Genomic DNA, 25374 nt, shown 5'->3' with positions numbered 1-25374 from the left:
TACTGTCATGGCACACTGACATTTTCAACAAATATGTAAAACATTTTTTTGTATAAAAATTGTTACAACTTTAAGAAGGATGTACAAATTTGTGTACAGTCAATTGTACACAAATCTGTAGAGGAATTTACTTTTTTTCTGCAATAATTTAAGTCACAAGTTCTGAAGCATTTTAGGGAAAAGTAAACTGTAGGGAAATAGCCAAAAAAAACTGAGCAAGTGCACAATTCCAATAAACAAATTAGATCGGCAGCTTTGTTCAACGATTACTGTTAGAAAAAAGTAAAGCTATTTCTTAACAAATAGCTCTGCTTTTCACTGTGAAAGAGTTGGTCTTTATGAATTGAGAACATAATCGTAGGGCACAGAATAAAAAAGCTGATGTCACCGTACAATTGTACTCCTACATTTGTGCTGTTGCAAGAATCTTATTATGGTTACATACGCACCTTTTTAAAGCTGTTTGCAAGAAGAAAACCAACATATTTGGAATATATGCTGTAAATCCTCTTTAATTTGATTTCTTTTTCCAATAACCTCATGAAAGGTTATTGGAAGACTGAAAAGAAAATCACACAAAATAAAGCCACACTGTACTCCAGAGTGTTTTATTATTATATTTAGTTTTTATTATAATTTTCAGCTTGTATTACTTTAAAGTCAAAACGCTGAGGTGCATAGTCATGAAGGGAGCATGAGCAACATGGTCACAAAGACAAACAGCTGAACATTCACAGGAAAGTTGACCCAGGAGTACAGAGTTGCAGATTTGCTTTGCTTACATGTGTTAAACTATGAACAAATTTCAAGCTATACACCTAAGTTCTAACATTTCTACAAGGTGTTTGGTCTCATGTGAATATATGAAACTGTTGTTTTCAGATAGATATGTAAAAGATTTTAAAGAAGTCCAAAATTTAGAGCTGCTGTCTGAAAAGGGGAATTGGTCAGTTTAAGTATGTGCTTGTTTTTTTATACATTGAGCTAGCTTGCCTTGGTCTGTGTGTTTCTCCTTTTGTTATTATTATTATCATTATTATTATTTTTTTTTTTTACAAAAGTTAATATTTTTCTTTTCCATTTATGATACTCTTAAAGCAAGAGCAAATTGTTATTATGTTTTAAGCCATAATTAGATCAATGATTTAATCTTTTAATCTTTGTGGAATAGAGTTGCAACGTACAACTACTGTACTATTTATTTACCTTTGTCTTACTCTTTTTGGTCTTTTAAATGTCCAAAAACAGACTAAAATGCCAATTACAGCTTATCAAAACAGAATAGACATTACTAAATATTTTCACCCTTATATAATAAATAGGTTTGTGGAAGAGTCACAAATAAAAGTGACATTACTAAACCGTGAAAAATATTTTTTTCTTAATTTTCTCAAAGTTTTAAAACACAAATTAAAATATTTGGCAGTTTCCTTTTTTCCTGCAATTCACCAATGGATTAACTCACAAACCGTTGCAGCTCTGGACTGGAATGTGGGAGGCAGAGAATTAGACGTCAGATGTTTGGCGTGGCAGTGAGACTTTCACCTGCTCATACTGCAGCAGTTTGTACTGAGCAATATTTGTAATACAATACGGAAGCTGACAGTGTTACTGTGGGTTTTTAACTACGTAGTTTGAGAGTTGTGTTGTAGGAATAGTGATGCAACAACAGCAGACGTGAGACTCTTGGACTGGCAGTACGAGTTTCAGCTGCTCTGGCAGTAAGAGCAATACTAACCCTAAGGAATTATAGTGGCCACTCAGAACTCATAACACTGACCCCAGGGTGTCTACAAATTTTCATTTCTCACTCTTAGCTGTCAAATGGCAGCAGTTTGCCAATTGTCCAACATTTGCAGAAACTGATGTCTGTATTATTAAATGGTTTTTCTGTAAACTTAGACATCTTTTTAAACTTATTAAATGTGAATATTCCTTTAATTTATTATAAAAAAAGTAATGGGTCTCTTGCTCTAACTCGAATTATTACACAAAGCAATAGCAATAAATGCAACACTGTGGATATCTGTGTAGTGTGGTGGAAGTAGTCCATGATCTTATCACATAGATAATTAAACATATATTTCAGCTTGCACTATAAATGACCGCTTTTTTACATGCTGCAATCCTAATTTTGCAAATTGAGATACACTAAATGCACCTGGCATATCACATTGGCTTGCCGTTCAGGGGAGATATGTTATGCATTTTTCTGCCACGAGGTGGCAATCGTTTTTTTTCCCTTTTTTTTCTGTGCTCTGTTACACCACTGCAGAGGTGGAATTTTGAACAAATACTATCTGGACTGCAGCAGTCAATATGAGGAGGTCGTTGACATACAGAGTTATTCTGTTGTCAGAGCAGATGTTTCTCAGAGGAGAAGAGAAAACACCTCAAAGTACCAAGATGAATACAAAAACAGGATGAGAAAACAAAATAACTTTGCTTATATTAGCGTGGAGGTTGATACAAAGTCCACAGACATAGAGGCTGCTCTTTGACAATCAGAACTAATTTTAAAGCAAGGCGTGTAATTTTGTCTGGCTAAATCCGAGCACCACTCTAAAAATATTATTGTGTACATGAAACAAACAAGTCCAGAATAACGGGCAGATTTTGGTCATGTTTTCTGGAGCCAGTAGTCTTCATTCGAGAAGACACACAATGAAGGTTAAAGATTACAGGGTTTCAGCAGGTCACAAAAGTTTCAAATTTAATAATCTGAATTTTGATCCTTAAAAAGTAAAAAAATAAATAAATCCAGATTATTTTTTACAAGTCTGAAATTGTTCAGTTATTTTCTAAATTTGTGCTCACATTACTGCTTTCACTTGCTCTTTGTTTTACCCCTTATTTTATCCAATAATTACATTTTGCACCAGCAAGAATCCTTAACTTGCAGAAACCCTAAATGAAATAAAAAATAGAACAACAGTATTTTTTTGTGAAAACAAGTACTGTATCCATAATGCTAATGAGAGGTTAAGACATATCGGGTAAACTAACACTAACAAACACACCAACTCCCCAGTATTGCTTTCACCTGCACGAAGACATTGGATGTAGATATGCACCTTATTTTTTTGAGGGATCTGTAAAGGAAGGGTTTTACAATTGTGCCTGGATGTTAGTATGTGTGTCAGTAGAGCATCGCTACATCCATAACATTCACATTTTAGAGCATATTAAGGACACTGTTACATACAGAACTGCACAATTTTTGCAGTATTTGGTTACATCCAACTAATCACTGCTTCAGGAATATCAACCATTCTCCTTTCCATTTACACCAAGCAAAATAATTCCAACCTAAAGACAGTTTGCACTTAAAACTGCCAAGTGAGGGATAATCCAAACCATTTTTGTTTAACCCTGTCGCGTCTCATGTGCTTGAAGCATTTGTGTTGCATGCAGTTGCTGAATGAAATCTGATTGCCTGAACTAATTTAGGAAAGTAAGAGACACATTTATCCAGATGGTATTCAAGTGAACACATCTGTCTCCTCAAGACATTCACAACAAAAGGTCCTCTTAATATACAGCATTGCACATTGCCAAACAGGATCTTGTCAATGGCGTACTACAAGACTGAGTTGGATATTAATAATGCTAACTGCTTCAGCAACATGGGCTTCTGATAAGTGAAACAGATAATTGCAATCCATTCATAATATCAAGAGCAGGACATTGGCTGCTTTGTGTGGCGTTAAAGTATGTAAGTATATGGGATCAGATTTTCATCAGTTCTTTTGAAGCCATTTACTTGGCAGCTGTACATGAAGCACAGTTCAATTAGATCTTAATTCATGCCAATTCCACAATAAACAATAAGAAGGTTTGTTTTTATAACTTTTTATGGCTTTGAGGCTAATTGCAAATTTTAAATCTGCACAGTGAATTTAATGCTAAGTGTAAATGGAATGCAGTTTCCTTTATCTAGCACAAATCAATCAAGCTATTTGATGCTAATACCAGAACATTAGATGAAAATGCATTTGTGTGGTATCGATATACACATTGGTGCAATGAGATATGCCGAGGACAGACAGAGCTCTGCCTGGCTGTCCAGACACATCAATAAAGTGCCTTACAACAGGTTATTGCATAATCTGATGTCTGCCTTATGGCTTCCATTGAAAGCAAGAGCGGCACTCTCATAAAAGAGAGCAAAAAACTGGTACAAATGAAGAATTCAAAATGATCAAATCAAATAATACAATGTGGGGAAAAATTATAAACATCATTTATAACTTTGTACAAAGTTGCATTTTGCTTTAATAAAGTGCATGATTTTTTTCTTTGAAAGGCCGGTCTACAATCTTGTAGTATTAAAGTGGCTAGGAGCATGCAAGTCTTTGTGTGGATGGATTTCTGTAGGCATGTGACCTTCAGTTGCTGAAGTTTTGAATGTGTGTTCAGCAGGTCAAGTCTGCCTGCTGCAGAGCAGTGACCTCAAGCTGTAAATCTGAAAGAAAAAAATAGATTCTCTGGTTTCCTAAATTCTTTCAACACAATGTTTTGCTATGGTAACCTTGAAATGGGGGAAATGGAGATTTTATTGACTGTGCAGTTTCATAGGAATTTTGTCAATGTTACTTTACGAAGACATGCTCCAGCATGCATTTTTGCATTTCTGTGTTTTTTACTTTTCAAACTACTTAGCATCAAAAGTTGCTAAAATTTTACAATTTTACTGGATACTAATTACATAATAATTACAACCTAAAAGGAAACCTCTTGTGATGTTCAGTGCCCAAACTTTAAAGTACCTGACCAATGAAACTTACTGACTATTCTGAAATGTGGAATATGCTAGACACATGGGCTGTTTATGAATATCAAACTATATCTAGTTTTTCAAAAAGTGAAAGTTTCATAACTACTAAAATTATCCATCATACTGTTCTTATGGTTTAGGGTCCTTAAAACGGCTTTATGGTGCATAAAGTATCACAGCACTGCCATTCTCCCATCTGTGCACTGACAGTCAGCTAGCTAAATTAAAGTTTCTACATTTTTCTGTTGCATACATGAAAGAAAAATATGGCTAAATGAATCATTTCTGTTTCCAGGAACAAAAGTAGTGACGCCTATCACTCACGTTACAAGACCCGGGTCTGTTAAGAAACGTACTCCAGGGTCGCTGCCAAAGCAGAAAGCCAAACTAAGATAACATAATTAGCTGAATAACTACTGTGGAACTGGTATAAAATATTAAAAATAGTTCTTCAATATTTTTGCTTAATTGTGTCTATCAAAATCAAATTGTAAAAACAATAAACCTTAACTACCAATATGTTGTATTATTTTTTAGAAGAGGATACACTGTACTTGTTATTTTCTGTTATTAATAAAAGTGATTAGACAGTGTTTCAAATTTTTGTGTAAATACTGTAAACATTGAATGACTAAAATTTCATACCCAGTAAACTAAGAGAGGACAGTCACTCTACTACAAGACTTTTGTCAAACGTATACCAAGTTTTGATGTAGCCTACAGTGGAGCCACCTCCTCTGATTTAAATAATATACAGAAAGTGCATCATGTACTTTGGTTATTGCATTCTTACTATATTTATAGATTACATGTCACTCTACCAAAATTATTTATAAAAATAAAACAATTTTCAAGCTGGATAATAAAAAACTAAAAACTTGCAAAACTGAAAAGTGTAATTGCTTTCTTCTCCAACTCACTCGCCTGTGCTTATGCTTATTTACATTTACTCCAATCAGTGAAACTGTACAAAAATAATTTAGTGTTTATGGTGACAGTTGTAGCCCAAATTTTCTCTATTCTGTTATTATCTTTTATTATGTACTCTCCAGGCATATAGTAACATTTTATAGCACAATCAAGTAGATGTGTTACCTTCAGTTGTTATAAAAATGCTGTATATATCAAACATGACTTAAAAGAAATTTGACTTTACAATCTGACACCTTGAAATTGGCTTCTGTCTCTTTAAGAAGCTCCTACTGGGGCTCCCCTATCTGGTGCGAACGAAAGTATCTGGTGCACATCAGATCCCACATACTCTCATGGACACCAGATACTATCTTGCTTCTGTTAATGTGTTAACTCTAAATAGAATGTTATTTTTTCTTAGTAAACCACCCACAGGCCCTGTGGTATGATTATAAATTCCTTTCAGAACATAAAAAAAGTTTATATAACTTCTCTATGAAACGGGAACAATAACTATGTTTTAACTGTATGACTTGATAGTTTTAAGATTGTTTTTCAGTGACCTTCTTTTTACTGGAATTTCAATAATAATTTCTGCTGTGCAATGCATTTTAAAGATGTTTTGTTTAGGTTTTTTAAAAGCTGGAATCCAGACTGAAAAAATGTAGATCAACTAACCAAAATAACATCTTACACTCCTCCAATAGGCTGATGTTTTACAGAAAAGGGGGGGATAAGTGACTTCTCACAATTTAAGTAACCCTAAATTGGTGTAAAGTGTTTATTTCAGCAATTAAGCCGGTTTTGGAAATGCTAAATGAAACACAAACTATTGTTGGTGTGTAATGGTGCAGCATACGCTCATGTGAGAATATACAAAATGCACACATGCCAAAATTGCATTGAGTATTAGAAGCAGCAGGATTAAATTCATTCGTCTCTATGGGGAGCATGGTACTCTCAGGATTGTCTTGGAGGGTTTGGGGAATTTTATGATGCTAATGAGTTTTATCCTCCCATCAGCAGAGGGAGCAAAAGCAGAACAGGCACCAGTGTTTATCCAAACCAAAACCTTAAAAGCTGTGCTCAACTGGATCATTCTGTCCCACAAGAAGAGCTGTCCACAGTGATTAGCCAGATATACTGTCAATCTTTCACTCTCATTAGTGAAGCAAATCAATGTGGATCTCGCCTGCCCCTGGTTGTAAACATGAAAAACCGAAGAAAAATGTGCAGTTGCCCCATTACTCACTGGCACAGAAAGTTATGGTTTCAAACTCTCAGTCAGTTGCAAAATATCAAATTAATGCTAACAACATTTATGGCAGTAATGTACATGTATCGCTTCATTTATTATTTTTGCTAATGATTGAGAAAGGTTTCTTTTTATTTATGACTTATAGATTAAACACCAGCAGATTTGTGGACTGTGTTGGTTAGTTTTGTCTGGATTCAAGTATGAATTTAAATTAAAAGGTATAAATTCAAACTAACAGTTTAATCCATGTCTGTGGCTATAATGTGATAATATAAATGATGATAATTTAAACAGATTACTAGCTTAAGATGTGGTGGATAAAAGTAGTAATGGAATGGGCAATTCTACAATTACAGACAACCATAACTAAAACCTCTCAAACTTTGGGTTCAGTAATATACAGATGAGTTATAGAACAGGCACCACACTGTGTGCCTATTGGGCTTTCACAATAGATACAGAGTGATCCAGCTTCTTGCACAGTCTACACTACCCAAATCTCAAGCACAATTTAAAATAGATATTCAGAAGTTGCATTATTTAGATTCTAGTAGGATAAAACAGTCCATTGATAAGAGCATTTTTCTTTCAGCATGTATAATCCTCTAACATATTTACAAACATACAATCATTACATTACACTTAAGCCTTTGGTGTAGCTTTGTTGTCAGCTTTGGCTCCTGAAAGTCCATTTTCTGTATTGTCGTTCCCTGAGGAGCTCACCAGGCACTCTTTACTACAGAAGAGAGAAAGAAGCAAAAGTTAAAAGACAAGCATGATATTAAGGCTTTATTCTTTTTCTTTTGCATTGAAAACAACGACTAGGAAGGTAGAGATAGAATAAATTAATGATGAGCTAATGGGTTCCAGGTGTGAAGGGAGTCAGAGAAGAGGAAGTGACACAGGGGAGTGAGGGAAGGCACATTGGGGACTAGGAATTTAATCTAACATTAAAGAATGACTAAACATAAGAAACATAAAAGTAAACTAAGAAAGGACTACACAAGAAAGACACCTAATAAAACTACAATCACGTGGACAGGACTGAACCAAATATAAATAGAAACATGGCTGATCTAATCAAAGAAAAGGAACTAAAGATCACAGAAACTACAAAACCCAAACCAACTCTAAGAACCCAAGATCCTGACATAAAGTTTGGTTAGCACTCCGAAACACTTGGAACAGGGACAGCATGGGTTCACCTACCAGCAGACAATGACAAAAGACATACTGCTGAAACCACAATGGATAGTTAAAAACTAATGTAGGTGTTAGAGCGGCCCAGTCGGGGCGATGCATGGTGTAGAGAAAGAGCAGCCAATCTATGTATATGAAAACTATTAGGCCTTGATGCAGCTGCCCGAGGTAGGAAGACCCAGAACATGCTTGACGGACTATATTTCTCTGCTGGTCAGTGAACGCCTCAGGATTCCCCGGCTGATGCTTAGGATGAGAGGCAGCAGCCTTTCTCTGCTTAGGCTGCTGCCTCTGTGATCCGGCCCCAGATCAGCAGGAGACAACCGATGGATGGTTGGAGATACTCTCCATCCTATTTCACAGTGTTTGAGGTTTTTCTAAAAAGAAATCTACATGTGCAAAGCTGGCAGAGACAAAAGACAAAAGGCAAACTTTTAGGCCTTGATGCAGCTGCCCGAGGGGAAAAAGGCAAAAGACTTGCAACTACAATTAAAGTTAAACAGTGGGACTACAAAGATTGGCTCATGTGCTGAATATATGCACAATACCTTTGAAAACTTTTTATTTTTCTTCTTCCTTCTTCTAATTAGGTGCTACTTTGTGTTAGCCAGATATAAACCCACAAGAAAATAAACTGAAAAATCAAGTTTGAGGTAGTAATGTGACAACATACAAAAGTGGAGTTTTGCAAAGTAGTGGACTCTAGTTAGTGTTATACTCACGTCTTCTCATTACCCTTGTGTAGAACATGAAGGACCACTGCCTTTATTACCATGATGAGGATAACTAAACCAATGACTCCACCCAGAACTGAGACAATAATGACTGTCAATGTATTGTCGACCTCCTTCACTGTAAAGAGCAAGAGAAAGAATGGCATTAACTCTATAAGTCATAGATACAACTTTATTTATGTGTTCCAGGTGTATGCACCTCACTACATGTTTCACATACTTTGGTCGACCACTATAAGCGTGAAGATAGCACTGTGGTTGCGGTTCTTCTCTTTTGGGTTTCTGGCAAAACAGGTGTATTCCCCTTCATCCTCAAAAGTTATGTTCCACAACAAGATAGAGATGTTGTTTGTCTTTGAGGAGCCAACAAACTCAACACGTTCATGGAAAACATGGACCTTTGGCTCCACTTTCTCCGTGGGAATCTCTGCTTCACACAACTGTACACATAAACATCTACTTAGACAAAAAGCATAGGTTATCCACTTTATTTCCACGTACTGTAAAAAAAATTAAAGTTTTCTTGGCATTGTTTCTTGCATATTACAACTTAAAACGTAAACATGAATTCTGGTTAAAGAAATACTTAAAAGTATAAACAGGTATTTTAAAATGCCTGCTTTTGTGATACAACAAAAAGGGCATGGTAAACCATTTCAAAATATTCCCCTTGTATAAAATGACAATTATTGTGTGCAAGTCAATGATAAACAAATACATTTGTTGGAAGAGAATTGATAAAAATTGCTTGTTAGATCTCAGTGTTGCTTTGGACACAGTCAATCACAATGTTCTTTTAGAAAGATTTGAACATGTTACAGGTAGAGACAGGCTGGACTCTCAGATCGCAAAACGGACAAAAGGGGAACCATAACTTTAAAAAACAATAATTTTATTTTCTGTATAAAAACACTATGTTTTCTCAAATATCAAAACTACTCTGTGTGTGTCCATGTAATGACAAAATAAATAATCATGTCTTTGTCTGTTGTTGTGATTGTTTTCTTGTAATCTCTAGTCTTCAGCTAATGATACAAAATGTAAACATACAAGCACAACATAGGCTGACCTTTATTTTGGGTGAATCGGATTCATTACTATTAGTGGTAGGTGTGAGAGGATTAAATGTTGAAAATTAATTACAATGTGGATCATTAAAATATTACTTTAAGACCGGGACGTCCAAAGTCTGTCTGCAAGGGCCGGTATCCGTCATGTTTTAGTTGTCTCAGTACGGCCAGGGTGTTGAAGCAAGGAGAGAACGAAAACATGCAGGATACCAGTCTTTATGGATTTACTTTGGACACTTCTGCTTTAAGGATGTTTGGACTTGGGAAATGAGATTGAGCAAATAGATTGTTCGTCAGATGATTTGTACAGAATAAGTGTCACATTACATACAAAAAAAGGGTTTGAAATGATTTACTACGTATTGCTTGGCATTTTAGAAAGGTGTCTTCAAGACAGCCACTGCAATAAACAGAGCTCAAAATTAAAAAAGGACAATAACTCATGTGGCACTATCTACTTCCCCAGTAAAATAATTTTATTTTGACATGTCTGGTTGTGGCATTAGGTTGTGGTGATTATTACATAACTGAGATCTAGAACATGAGGTTAAAATTTAAAGGATTATTGATGGTAGTAAATATATCCATATTTTTGAAGGCAAAGAAAAAAACAAAAAAACAAAATGGAGTACTATGTTTTAAAGGCCTGGTCTAGTCAAAGCCAAGTTCAGTTCTACATTTAGTTGTAAGGCAGAAACAACATAGAGAAGTGGTTAAAGGCAGTAAAAACATTTCCAAGGCAATCAACTTTCACGTGTTTGCCGAAAACAGACCTGTAGTTTCAGTTCTGTCTCAGTTTAAAAGCAGTTTTTACTTTGAGTGGTTGTACGTACATATAATCTTTAGTTATACCTTTAAAAAAGTTCCATTGTCATTGTATTTCCAGTTGAAGTAGAGGTTTTTGATGCCAATGCAAGATGAGTAAGTGCAGGGCAGCAGAACTGTGGAGCCATTCATTGCTTCTATTGAGGAAACTTTACCCGTGGAAACCTCCAATCCACCAACTCCCCAAGCACCTGAACGACAAACAGAAACACAACATTCAGAGAACAATATCTTAAGATAGAGTTTGATTAGTACTAAACTTAACCATAGAAGAAAAAAAAAAGGAAGTATGAATCGCTATTGGAGTATAAAAACCCCACATTGTGTACTACATTTTTAAATGTTTTAGATTGATTCACATTTTTTCACAACCTACATTTCTTTATCTATAACTAATACTAACCAGGGTCTAGCAACCAACTCACCAGAAACTTTTATTCCAACAAATCCTCAAAGTAATATTAAATGTTTAATTTTAAATAAACTTTTTTTTAAAACACATGTCATATTATTTCACACTTCTGAAAACTGTACATCCCAAACTGCTTTGCACAGTGACAAACTAAACAAGAATTAAATTAACAGTCATAAAATGGAGACAATATGACATGAGATAATAAGGTGATTAAATTCAAAGAGAAAATCAAAATACACTCTTAGAAGTGAAAGCCACACAAAAGAAGATATGTTTACAGCTTACTGTGAAGATGTGTTGTTTAACACCCTTAATGTGAACTTGTTCAACAGCTGCAATGAAATCACAAAATCCAAACATCCTCTCCCATAATGGTGGAAACTTCAAAGAGCTTGCCTATTGAGAGCAGAAAATGTGGAATCCACTTATGCTGCTATAGACGTGGATTGCTGGAGGGAATACTGACCACCTTTTTGTCAAGGTGTGTATTATGCTAACTTGCAGGAGTGACATAAAAATGAGCAATCAGAATCCCCGAAATAGGAATTAACTGCAAACAAATTTATGCTGATGTCCTATGGTACTGTGGTGTTTAGCTTTTGTTTTTTTTTTTTCTCTAATTTCCAAAAGCGCTGGGTGAACTCTGTTGGCATTCAAGTCTTGCCAGATATGTTATGTTGGTTTTGGTATGACAGATTGTTTCTCTGATGTCTCTCCTACTCTCATGGATCTATTTATAAATGCTGTCCTCGACACTGAACTGTGCAGGATCACGTTGCTCTTGGACATGTTTAGAGAACATGTTGTCTGGATGTCTTTTCATCCTGTGCATAAACTTGTATAACATGTTTTAAATCATCATATTGGTATTGATTTTTGGGATTCCTCTTCTATTCATGAATGGAATCTGTGTAATTTATGAATGTTACTACTAAAAATTATTTTGTCAATATATAATTACTTTACCTTAAATATAGTGTGTGTTGTCTATTTTTTGTTTGAAACCACACTTAGAGTTTTATTATTACAAAATACCTGTTTACACTGTGCATGTTCTACTTTGTAGCATGTCGCCTAAGAAACAATACCTATGAATATCGCAAAATAAGGATTTTGAAATTATTGTTGTCAAGTTAAACAGCAAATGGTGTAGTTGTGTGAGTGCAATACCATCTCCACCCAGCTGGCACGTGGCTCACAGAAAATCAAGCACACCCGTCTCTCCCACTCAGGCCTTCAGGAGCCTATAAAGCAACTCAGCACACCTGTGTTTGAGATAATCTCTACAAACAAAGACCTCATCTTCAAGCTCCTGCAGAACACCACTGGTAGGAACTGAACTTTAAATCTGTATTCAGAGGACCTTGCTGGCTTTACAAAATGGATTTATGAAAGTAGTTCATTTTGTTTATTTTCTTTTGATGACTCAAAAAGTAATTTGTACTTTGTGTGTTTGTAGGTTTTCAACCTGCTCAGGTGTCATGTATTGGAAAGAACAGTGATTTAAAGAAAAGACAAGAAAAGAAAAGAGAAATAAAATAAAAAGATGACACTGAGAAGAGTTGGTCCTGGATTTCTTTGATGAGAGCAAGCCTTGTCAAGTTTGGGCAGAAGCTAAGGTGTTTTGTAGAGACTAAAAACTTGACAGTTGAAAACCAACAGAAACCAGCTGGAAACCAGTTCGAACCAGTTGGAAACCAACTGAAGATCAGATGGAAGTGAAGACCTGAGAAAAGAGCTTCGACGAAACAACTCAAGGAGGAACATCAGGTCATCTCATCTATACAGCCCACAATGGCTGAAGAAATGTTTGGAAAGTCAGTGAAACAATTAAAGCTGGATCGCACGATGGCAAAGTCTTCCTTCACCAAGCAAGCAAACTTCCTGAGCAGAAAAGCTTTCAACATGACAGAGATGGAACTGCGAGAGGAGTTTAAAAAGCTAACTTCTGATGCCAGACATGTAAGTGATTCAAATGATGATTACAAAGCTGGACTATTGGCAGAGGTGGGAGATGAAGCTGATGAACTTGATGAACAGCAAAAAACTGATTTGGAAAAGACTATTATTGACTGTGAATTAAAATTAGAAGAAGTCAAACAAATAGTTCAGTCTAATTTGTGGAAAAAATATGGTCAGGATGAACTCTATACTGCAATTCAAGAGGCTGAGAAGGCATGTAATGATGCTTCTGACATAAAAGTTTTAACTGTGAACAAAAGTGCATATGAAGTGCAGCTGTCCTTTGTGGAGAATGTGATCCAGGAATCTATTAAAAGTTTTTTGACCTGGGAAATGTGGATTCCAGTAGAAGAAAGGGACAATTTAGAAGACAGAGTAAAACAAATGAAATTGATGAAAAATAAACTTCAAAGAAGAAAATCACAGTTTGCCATAGCACAAACAATTGCAGAGAAGAGGAGGAAATCAGATGCTGCTCAATCAGACCTTACGTCTTTTCCTATACTAGCTCAACCTGCACCCAGTGTAAAGATTAGACCCATTTGTCTACCAAAATTTCATGGCTGTAAAAGAAACTTTCACAGATGGAGAAAAGACTGGGAAAGCCTGCAGAAGCAGGGAGAACCAAGTGGCTCAGTGGAAGTGAAAAAGTTTCAGTTGTTGGATAGTGTGGATGAAAGAATCTGTAATGAATTACATCTGTCTGCTTATGATACTGCTGCAGATATGTTCCGAGTGATGGAAAATAGGTATGGCGACAAGTTAAGCATTGCTTTAGAAATTATTGAAGAGCTTGAGAAGACTCCACCCCTGAAAGCAAACCAGCCAAGGAAAGTGATAGATCTTATTCAAGCAATTGAAAAGGCTCTAGCTGACTTAACAGAGTTAGGTAACATTGGAGCAATGAAAAATCCTCTGGTTATTAAATCTCTAGAGAGTAAACTACCTGATGTTATAAAGAGAGACTGGCTAGTTTTTATGGTTAATCCTGCCAATGCAGTTACACCAGATAACCATTTTGATAGTCTTCTCAAATTTTTAAAGACACAGGAGGAAGTTCTAGAGAAATTGGAGCAACTTGGAGTGAGTGAAAAGGTTGAGAAGAAGTTTGAGAAACGGCATGCTTTTACTCGATCCACAAGAAAGAATCATGTCTGTATTGTGTGTGGAGACGCAAGACATGGAGATAAAATATTCTTCTGCAAACAGTTCAAAGCAATGAATTTACCTGAAAAGCTCAACATTGTAAAGACGTTGGACACATGCAAAAGGTGTTTGAGAAAGCATGGAGATGCTGATTGCATCAATACTTACCTTTGTAGAAATAAAGATTGTAAGAAAAGAAGCTTTTCAGATCACCATTTTCTCCTTTGCCCAAAGGGTGAGCTTACAAAGGTTGAGACTGTTAAACCAAGAAGGGAAAATAGACTGACAGAAGAGCAGGAAAAATTCATAGCTGGACTTTCACCAGAACTAGCAGAAGAATGCAGAAAAGCCTTTTCAAATGTGACTGCTTCAACAAAAAACACAAAGTGTGAAGCCTCTGGGCTTATGGAGTCATATGGACTAAAAGAGCAACCTGTCATTCTAATGCTATTGGAAGTCACTATGAACGCAGGCCAGAAAATAGGCACTTTGATTGACTTGGCTTCTGATACTAATTACATTACTCATCAAGCAGCTAAAAGGTTGAGCCTAGAAGGTGAAAACATAACATTAGTTGTTCATGGTGTTGGGGGAATGTCAAAGTTAGAACAAAGAGATACCTGTTAAGAGTGAGAGTTAAGACCCCCAAAGGGACAGTGAAAGCTCACCAACTCATTTGTTATGGACTTAGTGAAATTGCTAAAGTGCATAAAGTCATTCAACCGCTGCAGCTGCAAAGGTTTTTCCCAGATGTTGGCCTGGAAGACCTTAAAAGACCAGATACCATTGAGCTGCTAATAAGCCACAGAGAAGGCAGACTGGCCCCTCAAAGAGTCAAGGTTGTTGGAGACCTGGTCCTATGGAACAGTCCACTCGGCATGACCGTGGGAGGAGCTCATCCGGATCTTTGTGAAGACGTCGACGTGGCAGCACACAGGTCAGAAACGCACTTTGCTCGTTCTATGCGCATTGCTGCTGTAAAGTATAAAGAAGTCTGCAGTTTCGAAGAAGTTAAAGCAGAAAGCAAAAACACAACTACCAATAAAGAATTCATTGATTGGTGGAAGTGGGAGAGCATAGGAGCAGCTTGTGAACCAAAGTGTGGTGGATGTCGCTGCGGAACATGTCAACCAGGTGGGAAAGATATGACATTAATGGAGGAGAAAGAACTTGAAATAATTAAACAAGGTCTTACCTATGTGCAAGCAGATAACCACAGTGATGCTTCCCACTGGGATGCAAAGTATCCTTGGATTGTAGAACCCGCTTGTCTTCCCAATAACAGGAAAAGTGTTGAATCAACTTTCTTAAGAACAGAAAGACGATTAAATAAAGAGCCTGAATGGAAAACTGTCTATGCAAACCAGGTGCATGAAATGGTGGAGAGAAAAGCAGCAATAAAACTAAAAGAAGACATTCTAAACAACTGGAAAGGACCAGTATGGTATGTAAACCATCAGGTGGTGCCAAATCCTCATTCTGTGACCACTCCTGTGCGTTTAGTATGGAACAGCAGTCAAAGATTTGAAGGTCTAAGTATGAATGATATTCTGCTGAAAGGTCCTGATGTTTTAAATCCCATTCGTGCTGTTCTACTCAGGTTCAGAAGGGGACTGCATGCTGCCCTGGGAGACATTAAAAAAATGTATAACTCTGTTTGGCTAGAGGACCTGGAGAGACATCTACACAGGTTCCTCTGGAGAGACGGCTCAGAAGAGGAGATCGGTGAGTTTGCCATTACCAGAGTTAACATTGGGGATCGACCTGCTGGATGTATTGCCCAAGTAGCAATGCGAGAGACGGCAAAACTGCCCATGTTTGACAGCTGTAAAGAGGAGCGTAGGATCCTGGAAGAAGACTGTTATGTCGATGATATTTTAACATCTGACAATGACCCAGAACTTTTGCATAAACACATTAAGAAGGTGGAAGAGATCTTACAAGCTGGGGGATTCTGTTTGAAACCATGGGTCCTATCAGGTCAAAGTGGGAGGCAAAACATGTCCTTACCTAGCAGAGACAAAATCCTTACACTCCCTAATCAGTTGAAAGAGGATGATAATAAGGCTTTGGGAGTGGGATATCTGGTGGAGGAGGATAAATTATATGTGATGACATCAATTAACTTCTCAAAAAGGAGGAAAAAAATGAAGATGGGACAAAACCTAGAAGAAGGAGAAGTGAGAGTAAATACTCCAAATCCTCTCACTAGGAGAGAACTCCTTAGCCAAGTAGCTAGTCTTTTTGATCCCATTGGGCTAGTCACACCCACCAAACAAAAAGGAGCCATTCTAGTGAGAAAGGCTTTTCAAGAAACCAGAACTGCAGGCAAAGCAGGTGATACTTGGGATCAACCACTTTCTGATGGGCTAAGAAATGAAGCCATTGAATTGTTCCAGGAGTATGTTCGCCTGGGCCAAATTAAATTTCACAGGAGTTTAACACCAATCAGTTGGATTAGAAAGCCCATTGGAATAACTTTCTCTGATGGGAGTGACAAAAGTTATGGGGCAGTTCTATACTTCAGATGGGAGACAGAGCAAGGGATCCAAGTGAGACTTGTAGAATCCAAAGCAAAACTTACTCCACTCGACCAGAAAGGAGAACCTGTAAAAGCAGAAATTTGTGGTGCTGTGTTTGCAGCTCGTCTGAGGAAGTATGTTGAAAAGCACAGTAGGATGAAATTGGAGGCTGGTACCATCTTCTAGACAGCCAAACTGTGCTAGGAGCCATTCAGCGTGACAGCTATGGGTACCAAACTTTCTTTGCTAACAGAATTGGTGAAATACAGAAAACTGGGCCTGTCGCAGATTGGTGGTGGATTCCAGGTGAGCTAAATGTTGCAGACATTACATCAAGAGGAGCATGTCCTGAGCACCTCCAAGAGGACTCACAGTGGCAAAATGGACCAAAATTTTTGTTGCAACCTATTGACCAGTGGCTGAAAAGATCTGCCAAAGACATTGCTATAAGTGCAAAGGAAGGGGTTGAAAAACTCCAAAGAAAAGCTTTCTCAGCAGTAATAACTAGAGCACAGTCTAAGCAAACTAAAGAAAAATTGTGTGATGAGGAGGTGACAAAGAATGCTCTAAAAGCTACAAAGTGTAAAGAAAGGGACAGGGAGCTCAAAATCTCACCTCTTACATTCATTGCCAAGCAGTTAATTCAAGAGAGAAGATACAGCAGTCTTTTTAAACTAGTCAGAGTTATTGCATGGGTGAGAAAAGCTGTTGAAAACTGGAAACTCACTTTAGAAAGTCACCATAGTGGCAGAAAAGTGAAAGAAAAAATTTCAACAGACATCAAACAATCAACCATCCATCCCGGGCTTAGTGTTAAAGAGTGAGAATGCACTGAGAGGTTTTTCTGGCTGCACAAGAGAATACCTCATTCCATGACACAACTTTAAACAGACTAGTTGTGTTTAAAGAACAAGATTCTGGACTTCAGGTATGTGGGGGTCGTATTCAATCCTTTAATGAAGACAAAAGAGCTGTTCCCATTTTACCTTATGACTCATGGGTATCCATGTTGGTTGCTCTTGGAGCTCATGAAGTAAATCATGAAGGCATTGCTGGAACATTACTGCAGATGAGGAAAAAAGCATGGGTGGTGAGAGGCAGAAGATTGGCTAAAAATGTTGTGGATAACTGTGTGACGTGCCGGAAAATCAGGGCAAAAAGATGTGAACAGATAATGGGTGACCTTCCACCAGAACGAACACTGCCTGCCAGACCATTTGAGTTTACTACTATTGATCTATTTGGACCTTATGAAGTGAGGGATGAGGCCTGGAAAAGAGTTAAACTGAAAGTGTGGGGCATCATCTTCTGTTGCATGTCATCTAGAGCTATTCACACAGATCTTGTAAGCGATCAGTCAAGTGAAGGCTTTTTGTTAGCATACCAAAGATTTACAGCCTTAAGAGGACATCCAAGGAAGTTATGGTCAGATGGCGGAAAAAACTTTATTGGAGCTAAACCTGTCCTGGTTGATCTTTATCTGTTTTTGGACCGACTAAATAAAGAGCAAATTCAACATGAAGCTTTGGAACATGGAACTGAATGGAGCTGGAAAATACACCCTGCAGACTCCCCCCATAGGAATGGGGCAGCAGAAGCAGCTGTAATGATAGTCAAGCAAGCATTGCACAATCTAGGATCAGATGGAGTTTTTACATGGAGTGAATTTCAAACATTCCTGTATATGGCAGCTAATCTGGCTAATGAAAGACCAATTTGATGCAAGAACTCAAAGTCGAGAAGATTGCATAAGCTACATCACACCAAACTCTCTGCTGCTTGGAAGAACTGATCAAAAAAGTGATAACTGTGGATTTGACTTTAAAAGTTATCCACTCAAGAGATTAAAGTTCATTCAAACAGAAGTGGACAGATTTTGGAGAAAATGGAGTCAACTAGCTGGACCAAATTTGTTTGTCAGAAGTAAATGGCATTCAAAGAAGCGAAATGTTGCTGTCGGAGACATTATTTGGCTTGCAGACCAAAATGCTTTAAGAAGTCAGTACAAACTTGGCAGAGTGATCAGTGTAAACAGTGACGGGAAGGGGATTGTAAGAGATGTATATGTACGAACTTATCCAAGTTACCCTGTACCACTTGTGAGAGCTGGAGGACAAACGAGGAAGATGAGGAAGAAACTTCAAATGAAGATACCTTCAACAATACTTCACAGAGATGTAAGACGCATTGTTGTGTTATTGCCAATAGAAGAACAAGAAAATCCTGTTAGGATAAGATCTGGTGAAGAGAGAGAGGCGTGACCTCCTTGGGTTCGAAAAACCAGGAGCTCAAGTGGGAGGTGTCAAGTTAAACAGCAAATGGTGTAGTTGTGTGAGTGCAATACCATCTCCACCCAGCTGGCACGTGGCTCACAGAAAATCAAGCACACCCGTCTCTCCCACTCAGGCCTTCAGGAGCCTATAAAGCAACTCAGCACACCTGTGTTTGAGATAATCTCTACAAACAAAGACCTCATCTTCAAGCTCCTGCAGAACACCACTGGTAGGAACTGAACTTTAAATCTGTATTCAGAGGACCTTGCTGGCTTTACAAAATGGATTTATGAAAGTAGTTCATTTTGTTTATTTTCTTTTGATGACTCAAAAAGTAATTTGTACTTTGTGTGTTTGTAGGTTTTCAACCTGCTCAGGTGTCATGTATTGGAAAGAACAGTGATTTAAAGAAAAGAAAAGAAAAGAGAAATAAAATAAAAAGATGACACTGAGAAGAGTTGGTCCTGGATTTCTTTGATGAGAGCAAGCCTTGTCAAGTTTGGGCAGAAGCTAAGGTGTTTTGTAGAGACTAAAAACTTGACAATTGTTAACAAACAAAAGGTGGAGATTATACTGAGAAGGTAAAGTCAGTGACTTTAGATGATTAAAAAGCCCTTAGCAGCTGATCTCACTTTTAAAATGTGCTGTGAGCAATTCTCCATTTGGAGTAATTATTTGCAAAGGACTTGGGAGCAGATTTGAAGTCAATGATTAATAAAAGCAATTTTATTTGAGGGAAAACCTATCAGAAACCAAGCGAAAGTCTAATTTTTAAGTCTTACATAAGTTCTTCCTTATCATCAAGTGGAAGCATTATCGTTTACATATGTGAAAAGCGTGCCACCCCTTCAGAAATAGATTTCATGCCCCTGTTGCTTCAGAGCTCTTCACTATCATTTATCTCCTTGTTCCCTTTCTCTTTGCCGCACTCTCCTGCCTTATTCAGAGTCTGTGCTGATATCACCTTTAGACTTACATGATTAGTACAGTATGTCTGATCGTACTTGCATGTGTGTGAACAGGCAGTACATATATTCACAGTCATGAGCTTGTGCACATTTGTAATATACCCTGGCATGTTTGATATTTTTAGCCCCACTATCAAGTATCTACTTGTCCCAGTTGGGAAACATCAATATGTGAATCACTGGTGGGAGGAAATGCAGCTGTCTGTGTGTATGTGCATGTGTCCTTCACTGAATATCAAGGTGAGTTTTTTTTTTTTCCTCAAGTAGGCCAAAGACTTAAGGGTTAATGTATTTCTGAGTGAACCCATAGAGAACTGGCTGAGGACACTAATACTTCTATGAGAGGGAGAGAAAAGGCAGAAGTGCTAGGAATGTTGGGAAAGGAGAGAAAGACAAGGAAAAATATAAGCAAACAGAGAATAAAAGGCAATGGAGGTGGTACAGTGTGAGGGAAGTCTCTGAATTGGTATGGATGTGAAAGTTTACCAAAATGAATGACTGACAGAGCAAAATCATTACAGCAGCAGCAGCAGCAGCTAAGTAACTTGCTTAATTGGAAATACTGGTGTTGGACAGGGTAAGTTCACATTTACTCATCGCATCAACACACTACGAGAGTGTAATATATCTGCACAAACGACCTCCGCCATGTAGTAGATCACATTTACTGTACACGTCTAGCTACTCATAGATAGTGTAGCTACTCATACTGATAATGTAATCTATTTTAGTACAAAACATTTGGAATATTTTATTTATAATTTATTTTTGTAAAAAAGTAAAAACTTATGTTATTTTCTTAAACGTACAAAGTGCTGATAAAATGTTGTGACAGTTTGACAAAATATTACTAAACACATGAACACAGTCTAATTATTTGAAACTTTTTCAAAAATCTAAGCCTCAAAAAAAATTCCTATCCCATTTCAGAAAATGAGATTTGCTTAGTTAGGTTTAGATATTAAAACTAAAAATACTTGGTTATTGCAGTAACTCCTCTGTTATTTGTATTACATGGGTAAAAAGTAATAAATAAATGAGTAAAGCAATAAAACATATAGTACAAGTGTGAACATATCTGAGAAAAAGGGTCCAAGCGTTGGGGAAAGGATGTTTGATTGCCTGAAGGGAGCTCAAGGTAGAACCACATCTCCTTCCCATTGAAAATAATCAGTTGAAGTGTTTAAGGCATGTTATCAGGACGCCTTCTGGACACGCTCCTTTTGAGGTTATCCCACTAAGAGGATGCTATGGGACAGACACAAGACAAGATATGTATTCCTTCTCACCTGGGAATGTCTTGGGATAACAGAATAAGTCAGACTGTGTTGCTGGGGACCCGACCTGATCTCAGATAACTGGAAAAATATGAATGGATGGTTGGGTGGTGAAAGTATCTTTTAACCAAACTATGTATATACTTCCATATATTCCACACACATTTCTGAGTACAATTCAGAAAGTAACATCAAATTGGAGGTTGTTAAACTAGGTATAAAATATCCTTCTGCTGGGTATGACACATGCTTGCTATGGAACATCCCACAGTAGTCAGTCAAATTTCATACCCAACTTTCTCAGATGTGACGAAAGACACAAAGGTACAACAAGTCCAAATAGCAAAATGATTAGCTCTCTCACAAAACACAACAACATTGAAACTTTGTAAAAAAAAAAAAAAAAAAAGAGAACCCTTACGTGAATAAATTATGTTCATACTGCAATAAACAGAACGTGCTGTAGGACAGCAGAGCATAGGGATGTAATGTTAATGAAACATTTTCAAAAATTGAGAAGGCTTGACGTTTTTATGAAGTGAGAGGGATTTTAGGCAGTTGTTATACCTACCTAAGAACAGCAAAATTAAGAGTACTTCATAAACAAATGAACAGCTAGTTTGAGACGGTTTAACTTCTCATTTTCACAGCTGTGTCAGTCCATCTTTAAAGGCTGTTTTTACCTCATGAGGTCATCATAAGATATTTTATGATCTAGAAGCCCTGCCTCAAATCTCAAATGTAGGGATGAGGGGTCACTGGTGGACATGTAAAACAAAATCAGGGTGGGGATGAACAAAAACTCAGAACATCACTGCACCGCTACGTCACTACCAGTAATATGATTGCACTTAGTCATCCACTGCGTATTGAAAGTTAGCTTCCCTTTTCTTATATTCACCAGGTAGCACTTGTGAATTAAGGACATACAAAAATAACCTTTTAGTCAGTCGGTAATACAGTTCGGCAACTAAATTCCAGCATGTACAAGTTCAGATAAGACTCAAAGTTTTATGTTCTTCATCTCCCTGTCCTGATCATCTTCCACAGCATCAGAGCACAGAATAATGAAGAATTATACATTGCAACAAAAGTGAACCTCCCACCCACTTTCATCAAGGCCAAAACAAACTGAATAAATGTTATGGGGGTTAAGAACAGACTGCCAAGTTTGATTTAATCAATTAAGGGAAGTCAAACTGGTTGAGTAACTTGATCTGAATCCACTAATACAGAGAAAGAGAAACATAATGTTCTAGTGTAAAGTAAAAAGGTCTAGAAAAGAAGAACACCATGTCACTTAAATGTTTAGAGGGGAGTAGGGTCCAACTCACCAAGCAGTAGCACAAGTATAAGACAAGTGTGGAGCAGATCCCCTGATCGCAGCCGACCAGAGACACTCAAACCGGTGCTGTCCACTGACGCCATGACACCGACACCACCTGCCTGTCTGACTGTGGTCCCGTCTGTTCCTCTGTAAGCCCACAGTGTATGTCCTTGACAAGCTGCCTTCTTGTCCACCAGTGATAGGTTTTGTGTTGGACTTATGTGCCTCTAGAACAAGGTGGGACACTGAGCTGTGCAGCTAAGAGCAAGAGTCTGGACTCCTGTTAGCAGTCCCTCCTTCTTTCCTCCTCCCCTGCACCCTGTCCCAGGAATGAGCAGAGATGGGAAGCACTGAAGAGAAGAGCTCTCCTCTGTCCAGTTGTTCTCCAGCAGCCAGGGAAAAGAAAAAGACAGGCGGGACAATGCAGTAGTAGAACAAGGAGACTCTGTCTGTTCCCCTCCCTCCTCTCTGTCCTCTGCCGCTGGTCGGGAGGGCTGAAAATCCAAGAAATCACACTGTGAGGGAACAGGCAGAAATGAGACGTGAGGCAGAGCGGCGGCAGCAGCGCCTTAACAGTGCAGTATCAAGTAGCCCCCTCTGCTCCAGCAGCAGCAACAGCTAGAGAAGCAGCCTGGCCAGCAAACCTCACTGGGGGAAACATAAGCTGCAGGACGGGTGGAGGAGAGCACGCATGAGGCACAGAGGGATGCTGGAGCAGAGCCAGCAGCGAGGGTAGGAAAGCAGAAAGTGCACGGAAAGCCGGCACAGAGAGAAATGAGCAAGAGAGAGAGAGAGAGATAGCTACTGCAGAGATGGAGGTGAGGAGAAAGCAAGAGAGAGAGAGAGAGAGAAGGAGGGGGACACAGTAATCGGTGTGAGTGAGGGGGTGACGTCTGCTGCCACATGGAGGCACACACATGTACGCATCCTGCAGAGTAAGGCTCAATCAGGTCTCACCGTGGGACGTGACCTGGGTGCTTTTCCCTTACAACACGCCAGTCCTTTAGCTGGACACTTAACTCATGGCTACACCTACATGCTTCTCCCATTTCACACTTCTACTGTACTCCTATGTTGGCAGGATAATTCATTGGCAAGCTCTGATTTTGTCACCTGGCATTTTCTCAAACAATAAATCAAGTTTTATCTCCAGTTTCTCTTTTCTCTCTTCAGTTGTATTTTTTACTTTCATAATTGGTAGACACCAGCACAACACTGATTCTTCCAGTGTCAGCATGCAGTTTTCATTTGATCTTCATCTAATTTTTTACTTTTGTCTCTAATTGGCCTAAGAAGTCCCTGCTAAAGATGGCACCAGATAGAATTTACCAGCAAAGAATTAATTTAATTTTACATATAAATCTACAGTACATAAATTTATATTTGTGTAATCAGTTTATCACTATGTAACTATGGATCTACAATCACCGTTATCACTGAAAGCTATTCTTAAAATGTATCTGAATAACATGGCAACAGTGAAAGAGACTTTCTAATCACATCTTTGTTAAAGAGATTTTTTTTTCATCACTGACAATCAATGTGAAATATTTACTGTGAAAAAGAAAATGTAAGCATATCTGGTCAGAGTATCTGACATTTACACCACCTTACTCTCCCCTCAGATCTCTAGAATTGGCTACAAGAAAGATCTAATGTCATTAACCTTCCAGAATCACTCGTGTAAGTAGGCCGATGAAGATAAAACTTTTCATTTACTTTTGATTTCAAAGCAAGTTTGAATCAAAAGTAAAATTTAACTGGAAGTTGGCAAGAGGGTTTACTCACAAGATGAAGGACAGCCTGAATCAAATACAGTTGAAATCTGCAGCGTACATGTACTGTCAAAGCAGACACAAAACTTTTTTTCTCATTGTTTTACATGGAATCAGGCTAAACTTTTCCTGCTTTAGGTAAGTTGGGAATACTGAACTTATTTCTGTTTTCTAGATGTTGGAATAATCAATGTTTTTTTTGTATCCTTTTCTTCAAATTTGGAAATTCTAACTTACATTTTGACAGGAAAAGTTTATTCTGATATAATGTCAAACAGTAAACAAATGAGTTTTATGTTTTATATAATCTATGTAGACTAATGGTTTTAATACTTTTAACCTTTTGCACCACTTCCTTTGGCTAGTGATACAACCTCTCTCCTTCTCTCTACAACGTTACAGCATACAGAAAAAGGAAAGCTTGTTATTTCCTCTCTTTTCATAATCTTGGGTTCTCAATTAGCTATGTTTGTCAACCACTGATTTCAAACTTTGCTCAGAGTTTTAAAACTAGGCAAGTAAAATTTGTTTTGTATCTATTTACTGGTCTTTTTTCTGATGTATAAAAATAATCTCAAAACTGGCTTTCTTAAAATAGTTCCAGAAAGTCTTTTTTTCCCACCCTATTTGGAGTGGAAATTTTGAATCTTTAGTTATTTTTCAAAAGGTATTTTGCAAAATCCTCCATGTATGGGCAAGGAGAAAGGGAACTTATAGTCCTGTGTGGTAATTCAAGTTATTTTCCCCACAACATTCACAGTACATAACCATTAACCCAAATGTTTTACAAAACCACAATGAGAAACTGTGCTAATTTTTCCATTAATAATCTCCTCAAAAAAAAAAACAGACGGAGCCCTCCTGTTCTTTTGCAAGATGCAGAAAAGGCTCTAGCTGGGGCTCATAAACAGACCTATTAACAAAAGCTGGAAA

General features: G+C 37.6%; 1 protein-coding gene and 1 long non-coding RNA gene across 2 annotated transcripts; one reads left to right on the top strand and one right to left on the bottom strand.

The window, feature by feature from the left end:
- Window positions 1-604: 604 nt before the first annotated feature.
- Window positions 605-23475, bottom strand: scn4ba (sodium channel, voltage-gated, type IV, beta a). Its single transcript, XM_032545133.1, has 5 exons — window positions 22674-23475; window positions 10804-10967; window positions 9102-9321; window positions 8870-8999; window positions 605-7683 (listed from the first exon to the last, which is right to left on the bottom strand). Exons 1-5 carry the CDS (start codon window positions 22765-22767, stop codon window positions 7590-7592), a joined length of 702 nt encoding a protein of 233 aa, XP_032401024.1. The 5' UTR covers window positions 22768-23475; the 3' UTR covers window positions 605-7589.
- On the top strand, window positions 12316-15699 carry LOC116707690 (uncharacterized). The gene is made up of 3 exons (XR_004336553.1): window positions 12316-12519; window positions 12651-13153; window positions 15050-15699. It is a non-coding gene; the product is annotated as an uncharacterized LOC116707690 (long non-coding RNA).
- Window positions 23476-25374: the final 1899 nt, after the last annotated feature.

The sequence above is a fragment of the Xiphophorus hellerii genome, chromosome 18, assembly GCF_003331165.1.
Source record: "Xiphophorus hellerii strain 12219 chromosome 18, Xiphophorus_hellerii-4.1, whole genome shotgun sequence".
Classification (NCBI taxonomy): domain Eukaryota; kingdom Metazoa; phylum Chordata; class Actinopteri; order Cyprinodontiformes; family Poeciliidae; genus Xiphophorus; species Xiphophorus hellerii.
This window is presented reverse-complemented; position numbering and strand designations above follow the sequence as displayed.

What these genes read in the sequence shown, in the direction of transcription:
- scn4ba (XM_032545133.1), bottom strand. Translation starts at nt 22,767, where the DNA reads ATGGCGTCAGTGGACAGCACCGGTTTGAGTGTCTCTGGTCGGCTGCGA. An exon ending in TATACTTGTGCTACTGCTTG is followed by an intron (nt 10,968 to 22,673) that starts GTGAGTTGGACC and finishes TTTGTCGTTCAG; the next exon opens with GTGCTTGGGGAGTTGGTGGA. An exon ending in GCTTATAGTGGTCGACCAAA is followed by an intron (nt 9,000 to 9,101) that starts GTATGTGAAACA and finishes TGCTCTTTACAG; the next exon opens with TGAAGGAGGTCGACAATACA.